This window comes from Molossus molossus, unplaced genomic scaffold (assembly GCF_014108415.1).
Source record: "Molossus molossus isolate mMolMol1 unplaced genomic scaffold, mMolMol1.p scaffold_m16_p_10, whole genome shotgun sequence".
Lineage (NCBI taxonomy): Eukaryota > Metazoa > Chordata > Mammalia > Chiroptera > Molossidae > Molossus > Molossus molossus.
In genome coordinates, this window is record NW_023425345.1 from 31,707,920 (window position 1) to 31,726,565 (window position 18,646).

Sequence of the window (18,646 nt, forward strand, 5' to 3'; positions counted from 1 at the left end):
TTTAACTTATTTCACGTGTCCTTTAAACACAAGACTTATTTTTTTGTCTAGTCATACAAATCCTCCTGCCAGCAGCAGTTACTATCCAAATTGTCCTATACATGTATGCATTTTACCTTTCTCAATCATAATTTCCTTTGTCCTGATGCCTACTTTTTCTCTATCCTCTATCACACTGTCTTCATGCATTATTTTAGGTAACTTTCTCTCTTCTGGGCCTTCCCTCAGCATTATCAGAGAATTACAAACAAGTAGACATTTACTATATACCTTCAATTACAAGATAAAGGGTGATTTATCCTGTGGCTGATTTGGGGGTGAGAGTGTTGTTTTTAATTTTTTTTTATTCCTCATCCAAGGATATTTTTCCATTTATCATCAGACAGAGTGGGAGGGAGGGGGAGAGAGCCAGAGAGAAACATCAATGTGATAGAGCCACACTGACTGGTTGCTTCCCTCATGAGAATCACAAGCAAGATTCGTGCCCTTGACCGGAATCTAACCCATAACTCTTTGGTCCGCAGGTTGACACACTAACCGCTGAACCAAACCAGCCAGGCTGTTGAGAATGTTTTAAATCATGGGCTTCTCAAGGATTTCATTCCTCTTTATTAGTTTTATGTTTAACTAAGAGGAGGTCATTCTTATTCTAGATGCTAGAAGTAGCTGAGTTACCTCTTAGAGATATTAATGCATTTGCATATTTGTTATGGTTAAATTCCTGTGCCCTGCACAGAAATCTGATAAAATATAACACTAAGCCCCCTCACTTGGAAGTTTCTGGAATAAAGTTTCAAGTGTATTACCTTTATTTTACTAAAAAAAGAAAGAAAGACATTTAACCAAGAATAATCAACAGTCCCAGTGTGCAGCAATAAGTGATTCTTAATAACTAGCAGTCACAGGATTACATTTCTGTGTTCCATGAAAAAAAAATTCTAAAAGCACTGCATCGTCCCATTTGTTTTTGTAATTTTTTTACCTTAAAAAAATTGAACTCTTCACTCTCTCACTTGTTTGCCCAGGCGGTGCTTTATAATGACCGTTCAGTCCTGGAGAATCATCACGCAGCTGCTGCATGGAATCTTTTCATGTCCCGGCCAGAGTATAACTTCTTAGTTAACCTTGACCATGTGGAATTCAAGCATTTCCGTTTCCTTGTCATTGAAGCAATTTTGGCCACTGACTTGAAGAAACACTTTGACTTCGTAGCCAAGTTTAATGCCAAGGTAACTAGATTTGCACCAGTCATCATTTTATGGCCACATTGAAAAATGTCATAGATCTGAAGTATTAAACAAAACTCATTGCTCTCACCTGTTATATGTCAAATGTGAAAGTGAAATGCAATAAAATGTTTAACCAGAAGCAGATAAATAGGCATTGGTCCCATTCTAGGAACCTGAGACATTGAGGTGCTGTCTCTGTATTTTATACTGTCTGATACAGGAAAATAATGAAATTTATCATTGTGTTTTTGTTTGCATTAACTTGCTCCCATGTCTATGGTATACGGACATACATTATCTGGTAGTGGAAAAGTCAAAACCCTGAAGCAAAATTTCATCTGTCAAACATAAATGCTCAAATGTTAATTCAAGAAAATTTCTTATTTGTAGCTACATTAATAGTAATAGATAACATATGCTCATTTTAAATAGCACTTTTTTTGAATTGCATAATTAATCATTATTCGTCATTTTATTTTTTTATGAAATATTTTTTTACCAATTTATGCAAGCCAATGACATTATTTTAAATAGCTGAGAAAGTCCATATTACTTGGTATTCTGATCTCCACATGGTAGGGAGACAATAAATCTTCTATTGTTTATTCTCTTGTACAACTTTTGCTTTCATTGAGGTAAATCACATTCAACTTTGTTCCTCAAACAGGTAAATGATGATGTTGGAATAGACTGGACCAATGAAAATGATCGTCTACTAGTCTGTCAAATGTGTATCAAGTTGGCTGATATCAACGGGCCAGCTAAATGTAAAGAGCTCCATCTTCAGTGGACAGAGGGTATTGTCAATGAATTTTATGAACAGGTAACTGGTTTAATCCATACGTAGGCTGTTCGTAAATTCCCCAAAGCTTCCCAAAGCTTTGAGTGTGATAAATCTATTTCATATTCACCCTAACTTTAGAAAATGTACTGGCCAATTTTAATCAAAGGTAAAAATAATTACCAAAAATTGGACTAAATTATAATTGTAAAAACTCCAAGATAAAGTCATTCACAAGGATTTGGAGAGAAGATGCTGAATGAAGTAATAGAAACATTGGAAAGGCCACTGAAATACTGTTCTTTTACAAATTCGTTATAATAGAAGCCTATTTAAATTAAATATATGATTATATACCAGATTATGTTTATTTGCTTTTCTAATAGAGTTAATAACAGCAGTATATGAAAAAGCTTTAAAAATTGGCATTTTATTTGACACGATAATGTGAGGGTTAGCGCACTACCAAAAACTACCACCAAAACATGAGCATAAAGGGACATTCCCCACCTTACCATACATGGACCATGTTATATTGGAAACTTTATGTTAATATTGTGAACCACTCTCTCAAGATGAATCTGGAGATTAGTGTAGTGTAGGTAAAGGACAGGGATCAGTGACATACAAGGACATTACGATATTTTAAAAAGAAGTTATTAATCCTGGAGGAAGCTAGAAGTGATGCAATAACTATCTTCAGATACTTAAAAGACTGACATACAAATTTAGGATTAGATTTATCATGAAGTAGTTGTGGAGATTAAATAAGATAAATTATATGAAGTACTTGACACAGAATTTGATTTATTAGAAACATTAGATTCCTCTCTGCTTCCCTAGAAAGGGTATGAATATAACCAATCTATTGAAGTTATGGGGAGATAGATTTCAGGTCAATGTCAGAAAGAATTTGTATTGCAAAAGGCATCCAGAAATAGGATGAGGTACCATAATAAATAAATTCTCTGGACATATTTCGAGATTAGAAAGAAATTTTACAGGTATCATTCACCAGATTCATATGTACAATATAAGCTCTGAGTGATTTTGGTAGAATCTATTAGCAATAAAGAGGGAATTGATGCATGAGTATCTGGGTTCTTGTGTATTTGCAAATTTTAGATGCTAAGTGAATGTTGACTTTACTGGTATTTGCAACTTTCCTTGTCATTTACCTTTCTGGTTAATTATTCATGCTAACTTCCTGTTTCTAGGGTGATGAAGAAGCCAGCCTTGGGTTACCAATAAGCCCCTTCATGGACCGTTCTGCCCCTCAGCTGGCCAACCTTCAGGAATCCTTTATCTCCCACATTGTGGGTCCTCTGTGCAACTCCTATGATTCAGCAGGACTCATGCCAGGGAAATGGGTCGAAGACAGTGATGAGTCAGGAGATACCGATGACCCGGAAGAAGAGGAGGAAGAGGAAGAAGCACCAAATGAAGAAGAAACCTGTGAAAATAATGAATCTCCAAGTAAGTTATAAAATCTATTTCTAGGTTCAGATGAATCTTATGCCTTTTATGAATTACATATTTTGAGTCCAAATATCATCTGCTGCATTTGGTTATGCATAGCCCTGCACCCAATCTCATAAAAAGAGAAATTAGAGACTATGGGATCTATTATAAAACCATGTTCATACAAAGATATGTTCTCTGTCCTGAAGTAAGTAAGTAAGTAAGTAAGTAAGTAAGTAAATAAATAAATAAATAAATAAATAAATAAATAAGTAGTTGAAGCCTATTCTTCAGAGTATCTTAATGATTTAGAGATGAAAAGAATTTCAGGTACTATATACAGAAACCAGAGGCGTTTATCAGCTTTGTTAGGGGGAGACCATGTAAAGCAGTAAGAGGCAGTAACCATTCATTCAGCAGATATTTATTGAGCACCTACTCTGTCATGGGCATTCTTCCAGGTACTGGAGACAGAGCTGTGAATAAACCAGACAAAAGAATAAGTAAATCCTTGCCCTTTAAGACTTATATTTCAGTGAGGTCAGCAGATATTAAGCAGGATAAATCAGCAAACCAAAGTGTGTTAGGTACTGATAAATGTTAGAATAAAGAAAAAGGTAAGGGGATATGAAATTAAAATTGAAAGGTTAAAATTTTAGATAAGGTGTCCATGGATGGTTTAAATAAAAAAGAGAGATTTTTTTAAAAAAATTTTTAAAAAGGGGGGAAGAGATAAACCACACAACTTACAGGCATGTATGCATGACCAATGAACATAGACAACAAAGCTGGGGATGGGGCGAGAGGGAAGGGGAGGAGGGTGTCAATGGGGGAAAAATGAGAAACATCTGTAACAAAAACTAATGAATAAATAAATAAATTTTAATTAAAAAAATAAATAAAAACTTGAAAAAGACCTGAAAGAAGTGAAAGAGTGCCCCATAAAGATAGGTATGGAAAGAGCATTCCCAGAGGAGGGGAACGCAAGCTGTGTAAAGGTCCTGAGGTGGCTTCACTGGGAGTTCAAGGAGCACCAGGAGAGTTGGGTGGCTGAAACAGAGGAGAGGAGGTGGGAGAGCAGGAGGAAAGAGAGTAGGGGCCATATGAGGTGGGGTTTGAAGGGAGGACTCTGTAGATCACATTATGGAGTTTGGCTTTTACTGACTGAGGTGGGAAGCCATCAGAGGTTTTGAGCAGAAGTGTTTGTCAATTCAACTTACATATTAACTGCATTGTTTCATCTGCTGTGTTGAGCGTACTCTTGAGTTTGGGGTAGGAGAAAGGGTATGAGCAATGGGATGAGTTAAGAGGCTGTTGAAATTATCCAAGTGAGAGATGACTGTGGCTTTGGACTGAGGTAGTGGCAACAGGGACAATAAGAAGGGCTCACATCTGGTCATTGAATTGGATTGCACATTGTCACACTGTACCCAACCTTACATACAACCATCATAGTAATATTTCAAAGCCCTTACCAACAATGCTCACAGGGAAGACATTCTGATCATTTGTTCCTATTTCTTAGCAGTCGGGAAAATGTGTGACTTTGTCCATTTCAGCCACCTAGTAAGGGGATAATCTAACATGCCATTGACCTATTTTTCCCTCAGATAAGTGCCTGATTATAAGCGCACATAAGCATAGATAAGAGGTCATTATTAAGTATAGAGACAGGGTTATGCAAATTTGGTCAGATTTTTGCTTAAGTTCTAGCCTGTGTATTAACTTTCTTATAGAATGGGGGAATCAGAACTGTTTTTTTTCCTTCAACATTCTATTATCAAAGTAATTATGTTTTATTTCCCTGGTGCTTATAAAAGGATTTCCATTAGAAATCTTGTGCAGATCTTGGAATTTAGAAGTTGGCATCAAGATTTGGGATTTGTGGGTTATTTATTAATTTGCTCATTTAATAAGTAGGTATTAGTTTTGTTTTATTTATTTTGGGGTTTTTTGTTGTTTTTGTTTTGTTTTGTTTTGTTTTGTTTTTACTTTTCAACCAGAAAACCAGGTAATTTGCTGTCTGACTATAAGGATAGGACAGTTTTTCAGTGATTGATATTGGAAAGTGTTATTGGCTTAGCTTATGGAAAAATGTGTTTCCATGGGCCCTAGCTGAATGCTATTTAAACTCAAACACCTTGAAGAAAAAAACAAACACAGATGCTTAACCCAGGCATCAAGAATTGAAGAACTCAAGCCAGGAGACTTAACAGGCTCAACTTGTCAGCATTGGCTTTAGCCCAAAATGAGACAAATACTCGATTTGACTCCTGTCTGTTCTGTAAGGTTGGGTCCCCATTTCACTTCCAGATTCTGATGTGTTACTCTCTTGACCTTCCTGTTTTTATCAAGCTCACTAAAGCAGGCATGAGAATTGTCTGGTTTGTTTACTAATGACTTCTAACCATTAATTGGCCACCTTATATTAAAATGTACAGTATCCACCAACAATGATTTGATACCATAGCTTTTGAAAAATTATCTTCAAAGTATTTCTTTATAGGCAAGAAAATGATAAAGTGTTAGTTTTTCCTGAAAATTGGCTGCATGGAGGAATTTTAGAGATGGGAGGGGAACTGATGATCGGCTATCTCAGCCACCTCTTTTCTCAAAAGACTAAACTGAGGCTCAGAAATGTTAAGTGACATTCCAAGGTGCAGATGGTCTCTGCAGAACCAGAAAGGAAACCCGGCTCTCCTCATTTGTAACTCCATTGCTATATACCCTTGTAATTTTAATTTCAGAATCCATATTGACCGCAATGGTGATGGTTAACTTGATTTAGCCTGAAACGTAGACTTAAATTAAATATGCACTGATAACTTCAGCAATTTGTAAAACTTGGAGACCTCCCAGGAAACATAGAATAAAATGTTTCAATATGGTATCCTAGGGAAAGAAAGCTTTTTCCCTACCTCATAATTAAATCTGAAAGATTCCTGCAGCGAACTAAGAGGTTTCTAATGAAGTACTAAGCTGCATTTAGAATGTGAGCAATGAAAAGGCTCTTTGTTCTCCTTTCAAGAGGTTCCAGTGCTGAACAATTTGGCTCCCTAGACAAGCATGTCTTAGACCACCTGCAGACTCTAACCTACGCAAATTTACTTGGTACAAACTTTCTTCTACGTCATCTCATTCAGTTTAATTCCAGAGAGGTTTATTGCTAATGTTAAACAGCATTAATAAGAGAACAGCTGCTCTCGTGGGGGCTGCCCTGAAAGGAAAAGGGGAAAAATGGAGCTTTCTGTTAGCTTCTTCCCTGTGAATGCCCTGCCATGAATGTGGGTACATTTCAGGTGGAATAATCACCTTACACAGTACTGTGTTCCTGTAACTGTGATGCAAGTCTGTCCTGCAGCCAATGGTCATCTGGAACTCTCTTGATTCTAAAGGTTAGGACAGAAAGTATGTTAACCTTTAGAAGTTCTCAACAGAAATGGGTTTGTACTTAATACAACAAAAATGAAGTAGGAATAGACAAGTGGATTGAGTAGAAGAGTATTTTAGAGATTTGCTTTTTAAAAATCTAATGTATTAATATATGTTATAGATTTTGATAGAAAAGATGAAATTTTTTTAAATTTTACTCCCCCTATGTATGGTATATATTGCTCTTATTGAGAAGCATTCTGATGAAGAAATGTATGTCATGCTTCAGGGTCCCATGCCCCGTGCCTGTAGGCGTGCCCCTCATGCCTGGAGTGCCCTCAGCCCCTTCTTCAAGGTGTATTTAGTTCTCACGATTTACATCCCAGCTCAGGTGTCATGTCCTTTGAAAACAATTGTATTTGTTCCCCTACAGATTGAGTTTTTTGTTCACTGTGGTTTGACATGAAATAAACCGTACCACACAATTGTTACAAATGGCAAGGAAGACGTTATTCAAGACCTTGGAATAGGGAAGAAATATTGAACTCACCTCGCTTGAAACAAAGGCAAGAGAGGCATTAAGTGCTGGGATGAACCAGTGAGAGTACTGGAGGACCTAGAGGGAGTGGCCACTGAGGCCTTGCGTTTTTGTTAACTGCTGCTCACTGGGGTTAGGCTCCCAGGTCCTTGAGAAAGTCGTTCCCATGTTGTAAAACTGGCTAGAAGCTGGGAAAACACATATATAGTACAAGGAAGCAGATAAAGAATTAAAATTTTCAAGTTTTATAAAGTAAATGCTCTAAGGAAAGGGAGGTCAGAGACCCTGAATCTGGCAAAAGCCTGTGTGAAGTTTATTCAAGCTGAGGGGGATGTTACGGCCATCTCAGTCACAGCGTGTCAGTGATAAAACGTACCATGTGTATTTCATTTTCTGTCTTCTTGGCTTTCTCTCCGTCAGATTATACGAGCTCTGAGACAGAATAGTCAGTGTTTCCATAGCATCCAGAAAACCCTCTGTCAGTAGGTGGTCAGTATAGTTTAATTGATGGGTCTATTTTGTGAATAAAATAATGAATACAGTAAATATATATATTTTTTAATTCTTGCTTAAGACAGTGCCTGTACCCATTCCCCCTGGCATTCAATTGGTATTGTTATGTGTCTGTATGGTTCAAAGTAATTCAAGATGACTGTGTTTCACGTCCTTTTTCTGAACTGTGTTTTCAAAATTGATCTTGTTCTAAGTGCAAGAAATTTCTGTGGTCTGTTATAATAAAACCATTGTAGCAACCATTAGCACTTCCTCGAAAATGACCTCCAAAATAGCTAGTTCCTATGGCATATTTCATAGCAAGTGACTTTTTTTCTTTTTTGCTGTTGTTACTGTTTTCTTCTTCTCTTCCTCCTCCTCCTCTTCCTTCTTCTCTTCTTCTTTCTTCCAGATTATACATTGTAAATTATTGCTGCTTCATTAAGTAAAGCCAAATATCTAAACATCTGCTAAACGTCTGATAACTTGTACTGTTAACTCTTTACTATAGCCTGAATTCGATCAGAATTTCCTATTGACCACTTTTCCTTATCATTATCAATTTTATCACTTATTAATACTTCATTATTGACTTGGAACTGTGGGACAGAAACCAGACAGATCGTGGTTCATTTACTAACCTACTGAATACTTACTAAAAGCCGGGGCTTTGTGGATATACATACCAAAGGGAGAAATGGCTTCTTTCCATGGGGAAGTTTACAGTCTAATGGTAGGATCTTAGCCTTATTTCTTTCTAAATTATTTACCTAAGTCTAAAATGGTCACTAAGATGAAGATACTGAGTTACATTATATTCTGGAAGCTTAGACCAGAACAGCCCTCTTGAGCTCAAGATCAGCTGCCTACTTTACCTCTCCAATTGCAGGTCCCGGACACCTTATGTTCAACATAGCCCTCAAATCTGCTCTTCATCTAATGTTCCCTTTCCTAGTACATCATACTACCATCTACTCAGCTGCTCGGGCCAGATGGCTCAGGTTTGTCTTTGATTCCTCTCTCTGCTTTATTTCCTACATCTAATCTGTTGCCAAAGTCTCGTTGATTGAACTCCACAGATATGTCTCACATTTATCTTTTTTCATTTCTATTACCCCATCTTCATCTCAGCCACCATCATCATGCAGTACCCTCCCAGGTGAGACATTTTCCTCTCTGTCTGCTACCTTTCAAAGGCTTTGTAAGACTCGGTGTCATTGTGGCTACTTGTTCACTCTCTATATTCCCACTAGCGTAAAAGCTCCACAATGGCAAGCATTGTATCTGTCTTGCCTGTCAGTGAATCACCAGGCAGTGGCACACCTGGTACATATTAGGTGCTTAATAAATAGATAAGGAATTGAAAACCTAAATAGTGAATTATGACATCAATGCAAATGATATAAAACATTGTATGTTTCTTCCATTGAAACAAATTTTATTACATTTCTTCAGTCAAGACATGCAATTCTGTGAGCAGTGTGTTGAGTACTTTCATATTGAAAATATTTAATCGTTTAGACATGTAATCTGTTTACTTATTAAATGTACATCGCTGTGCCTTGTCATGTACACGACGTGTGCAGACCTTCGCAAGACTCTCTCCAGGAGGCTCTAGTCTAGTAATGAAGCTGAAATATATGAAAATGAGAGAAGTGCCTGAGAGGATGTACATGATTTAGGACATTGTTCTTGTTACAAGTGGCAAGTGGCAAAACTTCAATCAAATGAGTATGTAAAAAGGGAAATGATTGGTTCACATGAACATAATGTTGACTGGTATTAGAGCTTACCTGCTTCTGTTCTTATCTCTGAGTCAGCTGCCTGACACCTTGTTCTTTCAGTCTTGCTTTCTTCATGAAGCTGGAATCGTAGCCAGCTCTATGTTAACCTCATTCCAAGTACACGAGCAGAGAAGCAGGTTCTCCGATCCCCACTCCCCGACCCCATACTCACGCTGCACCAATGAGAAAGATCCCAGGGAAGGGCTGGGATAGGCCTGACCAGGGTTCCATACCTGCACACGGGCCAGTCACTGGGTACAGCTGTGTTGTCAGAGCTGGGTGGGAAGCTGACTTTGAATGCCTTTTCCAGAACTACCCAACGTACAGAAGGGATGACACTCCCCCTAAATGATTTTGAATGTGCAGTTACCAGTAAGACAATATATATAACAATAATAAGAAAGGAAAAAGGAAAACAGGAAACACTACCTACTCTGAGAAGCATGTATGGAGTGACAAGAGAGTGTAAAGGAGGGAGAGGGAGAGAGCGAGCGAGAGAGATGATTGAGAGATTTTACTTAGAAGAGGAATTCAATGAAATGTCACTGGATCTCAACATAATGAATGGACATGAACTTTCAGTGACGGAGAAGAGTGTTTCAGAAGGAGGGGCTGCACCAGCATGAAGTAGAAGAGTTGAGTGCATGTACAGAGACAAGAGCAGGGAAGTGTAGAGAGAACCCGGGCTGTGGATGGAGGAAGACTGCGGCCGTGTGCGCGCCAGCTTGTGGGGAAACTTTGAGAAGAGTTTGAAATTAAGTTTTAGTCCACAGGAAGCACAGCAGTAACATCAAAACTATCTTTAAAGAAATCAGTTTGTAGACTCTTGTGAGTTGACTAGTAGATAAAGAAAGGAAGACATAGCAATTATTTTAGCGATCTTGGTGAAAAGGCTTGAGTCTGAAGAAGTGGGGGTGATAGCAGGGTACAAGCAGCACCTTTTGTTGGACATGACCATATATTAACAACTGTTCAGAGTTCTGTCTCAATGCTGTGTTAATAGAGTTTAATTTCCCCATTCTTGGAAATCAAATTATTATAACATGCAAGTCAAATGATATATGTATGCATTTGGTACTTAACTGCTATTAATAAAGTGAAAAAAAAATAACTAGTTGTATTCAGCACACAAGTAAGTAGTCTGATTTGGTGTTTTCTCAGGAAAGAAAACTTTCAAAAGGAGGAAAATCTACTGCCAAATAACTCAGCACCTCCTGCAGAACCATAAGATGTGGAAGAAAGTCATGGAAGAGGAACAGCGGTTGGCGGGCATCGATAATCAGTCCCCAGACCAGTCTCCCCAACAGCATCCCTCAGAACAGATCCAGGCCATCAAAGAAGAAGAAGAAGAAAAAGGGAAGCCAAGAGGAGAGGAGATCCTCACCCCAAAGCCAAACCAGTGACAATGGATAGAATGAGCTCTGTCTCCAAACCGAGTGACTTGTCACAGACTTTTTCCAAGCCAGCACAATACTTAGACACAACACTGTAGAAATACGAGAAGATGGGCAAATGGCTTGCATTTGGGGAGTCTTCGCATTTTATGTGTTTATTTTTACAGTGAGGTACATGGTTAAAAACTCTTGCTCGGAGAAGCTTTCACGTTGCAACACCAGCTTCTAAGGATTTTTGTTAAAGAAAGAAATATATATGTGTGTGTGTATATAAGCTCTCACATAGATACACGTAAAACATATTCACACACACACACACACACACACACACACATACACACTGAAAGCCAGAAATACTGGCTCCACAATTTAGTAACATTCATATTAAGATATATAGTGGTCACTGTGATATAATAAATCATTAAAGAAAAATAAAGAAAAACAAAGGAAATGGTCAGGCTTAGCAGGGAACAGGGCAGCACATGTAGGTTACAACTAAGAAGCTTTTGCTCTTAGTACTGAGGGATGAACGTTCCAGAGAATTATTTGAATTCTTACACATCCTGCCAACAGCATGTGTGCGTGTGTGTGTGTGCGTGTGTGTGTGCGCGCGTGTGCGTGTGTTTGAGAGGGAAGACTGAAGAGGTGTTTGTGGATATGTATGTTTGTGTGTATACAAAAAGAGATTTTTGTGGTTAGTAGTTTATAGCATTCCACCAGCAGATGATTCAACACGTGTGAACAAACGGAGGGGAGTTGGCTCTGGAGTGTCGTTAAGAGACAGCCATTCCAAATGCTCTCCTCCGTTTGGCTTCAGTAAAGGTCTCTCCCCGAGGCAGGGTACTCATGGGCTGGGTGAGAGGGCCATGGGATTGGTACTACTGCTACACACCACTTGGAGGCTCTCTATCACCAGCCTTAAACATGGAAGACTTCAGGCATTTTCCAATCTACTCGCCTAATGAATGTATAGGACCTGTTTGTCTGTGAGTATGTCTGTCACTCACCTAAGATCAAATCACCATTAAAGAGGATGGCATCACTGATGTGGAAACACCTAGGAAGGAGCTAGAGTTAAGTCTTTTCATCAGGTGTAAATCCTAAAAGGTTTCCAGAGAAGACCTGGGGAATCGCTCTTCACAGTGATCTCCTGTGTCTTTAATCTGCTACAAAATGTGCATGGTAGAAAACAAAACAAAGAAAGGAAGACAAACAGATGAAGGGAAAAATTCCAACCTAGGGTTTGGTGTTTGTTGACATATGAAAGCCCCGATTCTTGGCAGCTGTTGAAGATTGGCCTTTAGGTGGCAGAGGGCCCGCTGACCAACCCTGTTGTGGTATTCCACATGCCCTGGCACGGGGTAGCTTCTATCTGCGATCTGACCCATTGTCATGCTTCTTTTGGCAGGGAAGATTGTAGAGGGATTTTGGGGGGACTGGGCCTATTATTGAAAGTTTTTTTTTTTTTGGTTTGTTTGTTTATCTACACTTGTTTATGCTGTGAGCCAAACCTCTATTTAAAACGTTGATACTCACTTTCAATATTTTATTTCATATTATTATATTTGTCATGAATAGTTATCTTGATGTAAATATAAAGATTTTTTTTGTGTGTGTCTGTAGATAGTAAACTTTTTTTTTAAAGGGGAAATAAAACATTTTTATAAAGTTATATTTTAATCACCATTTTTATACATGGAAGCTATCTCCAAGCCCAGTAAGAGGGATGCTTCATTTGCGTGGAGGTCTGCAGACAGGCACCCTTCTACCTATTCTAATGTAAATGAAAATCAATACAGTTATTTTGTGCCAATTAAATGAGAATGCTGCAAGAATGTTTTTCACTAGTGACTTTTGCTAACTTTTGGGTCCATGACTCCCAAGTGAAAGACTTTTTTAAACAACACCAAATGTTTATTATTGGTGTCCATTTCTTCCCAACACTTTTTGGTTATAGCTCTTCCTTCAGTACTATATACAGACCTACTCATCATCTAAACAAGCTTCTAAGTAAATCTTGATTGTGATTTTTACTTTTTTATGTCCTCTGAAGTCATAGAAAAGAGTGTTTACATTAAAAATGCCTTTGTTTCTCATAAATGGTTCCTTTTCCCTTCCAAAGCAATGGTTTTACAATATCTCATAGCATTTTTCAAATAAGGCAAAGATAATACAATAAAAAATAACATGGTTTCAAGGCAAATTTCCCAGTGAGTAGGAAAATATGGAAAGGATTAAATTGTTTCAGATTCTACATAAATAGTGAGAATAATTGCATTTTTTTTTTTTTAAATTTTAACACCAGGTCTTCATTATTTAGGATTTGCTGAGTTGTTTTCCATTTTTCTATTTTCTTAGTATTGCCTGTGTGCCTTTATGTTTGCAAAAGTTACTGTGAGTCAATATATTTCCCCAGTGAACTTAACTATTCTCCTTACCTTGCAAATAAGAGAAAAGAAAAAAAGGATTTACACTCACATACCTCTTATATCTAATTTCTTAATAAAACTAATTTTCCTTCTTCAAATGCCATATATCCCTAAAATAAATTTATTTTAGGTCAAGGAAAAACCTAGGTGAGGAGTAAGTGAAATGGCAGTAGAACCATTCTGAGTCTGTAACTGTTTTAGCAGCTCTTCGTAGCTGCGTGACCCCGAGCAAGGGCCACACTGGCTGCCCAGAACACAGGTCTTAGCAAACTGCCTGTTTTGTTTTAAAGTACATGAAATAATGATGGCCAAAGCAGTTAGAACCTCTTTATTCCTGAATTGTGTTTATCAGTCTAGGAAGACTGAACATATTTTCTTAAAAAATAAAAATTCCCAGTATATTAAAGGTAGAAGTCAATTGAAATAAAGGAATGGAGATTCATCAAGTACGTGGATTTCATATACACCCAGTACATCCTAAAGGATGCCTAGAGATGTAAAAATATACTTTCTGCTAAGGAAGTTCTCCCCCTCCTTGATGACAGCAATATTGTGTTCACTTCCAACTCCAGAGTTTTATTCCTTAAAGTGTATTTGTTGCAATTTACTACATTTTTATATGAGTCTATTTACAGGTGCCATTAGATAAACTCAGGTCTTTTAAATGAAGGAATTTCTGGCCCATTAGGGAAAAAGATAATTGTATAGACAACCATGAAACCAATAGTAGAAAATGTTGAAACTGATGACCTTGATGCTAGTGGTGGTTTAGGTGGAGGAAAAGATCAGGTAGAATACAATTGTTATTGTTATTTCCTGCATGCTGATAGAATGTCTTTCCAGTGATCTATCTAAGCCAACCTTTAAAATATTGTTTTCTTTGGTGAAAACACCACTTTAAGTATTATTTTTTTGAAGTATAAAAATTTGCTTTTCTCATTTATAGAAGACCTGGTTTGTTCTCAGTAGAAGATGAAGACATTAGCTCAGTACAGGGATATGTCTCTATTGGTCTTCATCTGACAGGGAATGTCTTCACATTATGTTTAAGAAAATATCCTCTCTCTAAAAACAGAATGCTCACTTCTGTCTGATCCATTTTGATGGAATTCCAGAACACATTCTAACCATTGCAATCCCATAAAACTAAAAAATGAAGGGGTTGCATGTCATGTAGACTGTTCATATTACATGTATGTATTGCAGTTTCCCCATGTCCCCGTCTCTCTTGGTTCATGATTTCCCAATGTCCCTGTCACTTTCCCAGAGAACTCTCTTTGAAGGTAAAAGCTGTGCAAAAGGCATGAGACTCAGGCCTAAACTTTGTTTAAATGATGGAAAGAAATATAAATTATTTTCTAAGTAATAAATATATGAAAATTATCATTGTAAATAAAGTTTAAAGTTTGAAATGACTCCTTTACAAAAGTGAACTATTTGTGTGATGAACAATTCGTGACTAATGAGAAAAAAATAATCAAAACGTTATTTTCTAATCTACTTTGGGAGGTCTTTTAGGAGGTGCTCCCATGTCCGTATGGAGATCTCCACTGTCCTCATTTTTAATATTTCTAAAATAGTAATGAAAACCACAATAAGGGTCTCATTGTCCTTTTCTTCCAACCTAGCCCTGATTCCTACTCACTGCATTTTCTAGTTTACATCCTATTTTAGAAATAAACTACTTGTTAAACTGTCAGAAGACTCCAGTGAAATTGAGTTCTGTAAACTTTCAGAGTCTTGAGTAAATCAAGAATCTCCTTATTCTAGAGATTATCAGCAATACATGTGGGGAAAATAATCAACTTTTAAATGCCAATAGCTCAACTCTAGATAATTGGTAGCTAATATATATATAGTTTAAACCAAACTGAGTTTCTTTCATTCACCTTCTCTCCTAACAAGCAGCAAAATAATTTATGACCATTGTTCTAGTTTGTTCATTTTTCTCATGATTTTTTCATGAAGGCAAAACTATGAATTTGCTGATATTGTCAGTTCATTTTTCTAATTTGTTCAACAAAATGAACACTTTAAATAAGGAGGCAGATTGGCCATTTTAGATAAAGAGCACTCCGAAATTAAAGTATGCTTAGAATTTTTAATCAGAGGGAACTAATAACAGTTTTAGGTCCCCCATTCACATCAGTTTGTTCCTCTAGAACACATTCAGATTCTTACTGGAAATGTCTTTGGGGGAAAATTACTTAAACTGTAAGCACTGAGTAAATTAAACTACAAACCATGCATTCGATAAAGAACTTAATTGAGGTTTCCATGAGCATTTGTAGGTTTCACACTGAAGAACCTTGGGCAGAGAAAAACACAAACATATTTTCCAGGCTGTGTTATGCACCCGGATGTTAGGCAATTTGTGCTATCGCCGAATACAGTTCATTTGTTAAAATGATGCTGCTTTTCTCTTACCTATGGGTGCTTTCACCTGAACTGATCTCTATGTTCAGGCTGTCAAGTCACTCTAACAGCAGGTTAACAGTGGTGACAGGAAACTAATTGGGCATTTTGTTGCTAAACATGTTTGAAGATATAAAACTGAAGGTTAAGGATTTGTTTTGTTGTTGGAACTCATTGTTAATCTGCTGATTCAAAAAATACTGATCCTTACAAATTACATTAGTGCAGGTAAGACTATGAACTATAAAAAATGGTAGATAGATGGAAAACAAAATTAGTTTTTGACATATGCCTAAGGATCTAAAAAGAATCCAAATTTTCATATTATACTTTTTAAGGTTGATTACTTTGACAGGTGTTGGTATCCGTGGATTTCTGCTTCGTCGAAGAGATGAGAAACAGAGAAGGAAAGGCAAGCCTTCTCTGTATTGATAAGAAATACTGAATGTGTCCATGTTCAGGTAGATTTCCTCATTGCTTTATATCAAGAAGTCATTTTTAATTATGCAAACAATTTAATCAAAAATGCTTCAAAGGTAGTAATATTTCATCATCTGTACTTTCAAGAATATTTAAATTTGATTTATTTTTTTAACTAAAACTGTTTAAAAAAATGTATTATTCAGTTAAAATGAAACCCACAAAATTACATTCCATGATATAGAGATGCTAAATATTTTGATATAATCAGAGCTATAATTATATAACAGAAAATTGTAAAAAAAGAATATTTATTTTTTCTAATGTCCTTTATGCCTCAGGGAGAAAAATGTTTTACAAAGGGTCCAATAAATACATGTGCTATATTAAAATAAATTTATTCCCAATAATTTAATTTGATTAAGTATACAAATTATATTCAGATGCAATTTTATATTATATATGCAATTTAAAACCTAAATACTTATCTTCATTACCAAGAAAAATGAAATATTATTAATCTTGACTTTCATAGATGAAACACTGACCAGTCAATAAACCACCCTACTGCATTCATCTACCAACAGTGATCAAACGGTAGGTTGGAATTTGAAATTTAGAAATAAAAAAGTACTTAAAAATATTTTTAAAGATTTAATGTTTTAATTAAATTTTCAGTGTCGGTAGAAATACCTATTTCCAATGAAACAGAAACTACAGCAGGCCATCGGAATTCTTCCTGTCCTCTAAAAAAATAAACAGAGTCAAAGGCGTAGGGGAAAAATATGGTTTCTCCTCAGTTTTACTCTCTAACTGACAGTTAGTAAAGGGAAAATAGTCAGAAATTCTCCTCTGCTGCAATAAGCAGATTGCCTTCACCTCAAGTTCTAACTCAGCACACACCCAGTTTTATTGTGCAGTCCATGGTTCTAAAAACTAAAAAAAAAAAAAAAAAAAAAAGCAGAGCTGTGGATTGGGAGTGAACACTACATTAAACTTCAAGGATCATCCCAGGACACCCCTCAATTTTATGACAAACCAATTTAGGCATTAGTTACTCTGGAGTAAAGGGACTTCATGGACCCATATTTCCACTCTGACTTCATTGATTACAATCAGCATTTACACACGTTTCAGAATGTGAATTAGCCCTTAGAGCTTTGAGACTCTGTCTGAATACCTTTTGAAGGGAAGGATTTTTTTTTTTTAATTCTAGTAATTGTACTCCCTTAGTAAACTATTCAGATGGTTCAATGTGAAATTAATAGTAATTGTTTAACGATTTTTTCTTTGTGTATATAAGTTGTTACTGGTAGAATTTACCATCACCTTTCTTTTAAAATTTAACTGATTATTTTTATGAATCAAAAACTCATATTATCATATATTTTGCTTTAACTATTTATAAGCATAATCCAGTACCATAGTGTTACTATCTTTAAATAATAACCCCAATATATCTATATATTACCTGTTAGTGGAATTGAAATGGCTTGAACTTTATTATGTATCTGTTCATTAGCTTAAATATTACTATTTTTAATACTCTGTAAAATATTTGCATGGGATTATTATCATATGTATGCTTAACTGGTGGGTTTTTTATTTTCTACTTTTTTTTTTTTTTTTTTTTTTTATGAATTTTTATTTATTTTTTTGTTACAGATATTTTACCTTTTTACCCCATTGGCACCCCCCACCCCACCCCCTCCACCCTGTCCCCGGCTTAGTTGTCCATGTCCATTGGTCATGCATACATGCATATAAGTTCTGTGGTTTATCTCTTCCCACCCCCCCACCCCCCATCCCCTCTTCTGAGGGATGTCAGTCTGTGCCCTACTTCCATGTGTCTGGGTCTACTGTATTCCTCAGACTGTTATGTTCATTATATTCCGTATATAAGTGAGATCATGTGGTATTTGTCTTTTTCTGCTTGGCTTCTTTCACTTAGGATAATACTTTCCAGGTCCCTCCATGTCGTCTCAAAGGATAAGAGATCTTTCTTTCTTACCGCTGCATAGTACTCCATTGTGTATATGTACCACAGCTTTTTGATCCATTCGTCTACTGGTGGACACTTGGGCTGTTTCCAGATCTTAGCTATTGTAAATAGTGCTGCTATGAACATGGGGGTACATATATTCTTCCTGATTGGTGTTTCAGGCTTCTTAGGGTATATTCCCAGCAGTGGGATCACTGGGTCAAATGGAAGTTCAATTTTTAATATTTTGAGGTAGCACCATATTGTTTTCCATAGCGGCTGCACCAGTCTGCATTCCCACCAGCAGTGTATTAGAGTCCCCTTTTCTCCACACCCTCGCCAACACTTGT

The 18,646-nt window shown here is 36.7% G+C and overlaps 1 protein-coding gene across 2 annotated transcripts in view; it reads left to right on the forward strand.

The window, feature by feature from the left end:
- Positions 1-12,577, forward strand: part of PDE3A (phosphodiesterase 3A) — a 283,119-nt gene extending 270,542 nt beyond the window's left edge. For both annotated transcript variants that reach the window (XM_036251840.1, XM_036251842.1), the window contains 4 exons: positions 1,026-1,229; positions 1,897-2,052; positions 3,228-3,486; positions 10,819-12,577. In XM_036251840.1, coding sequence (XP_036107733.1) covers positions 1,026-1,229; positions 1,897-2,052; positions 3,228-3,486; positions 10,819-11,060 — 861 coding nt within the window. In that variant the 3' untranslated portion in view covers positions 11,061-12,577. The remainder of the gene's footprint in view (positions 1-1,025; positions 1,230-1,896; positions 2,053-3,227; positions 3,487-10,818) is intronic.
- Positions 12,578-18,646: the final 6,069 nt, after the last annotated feature.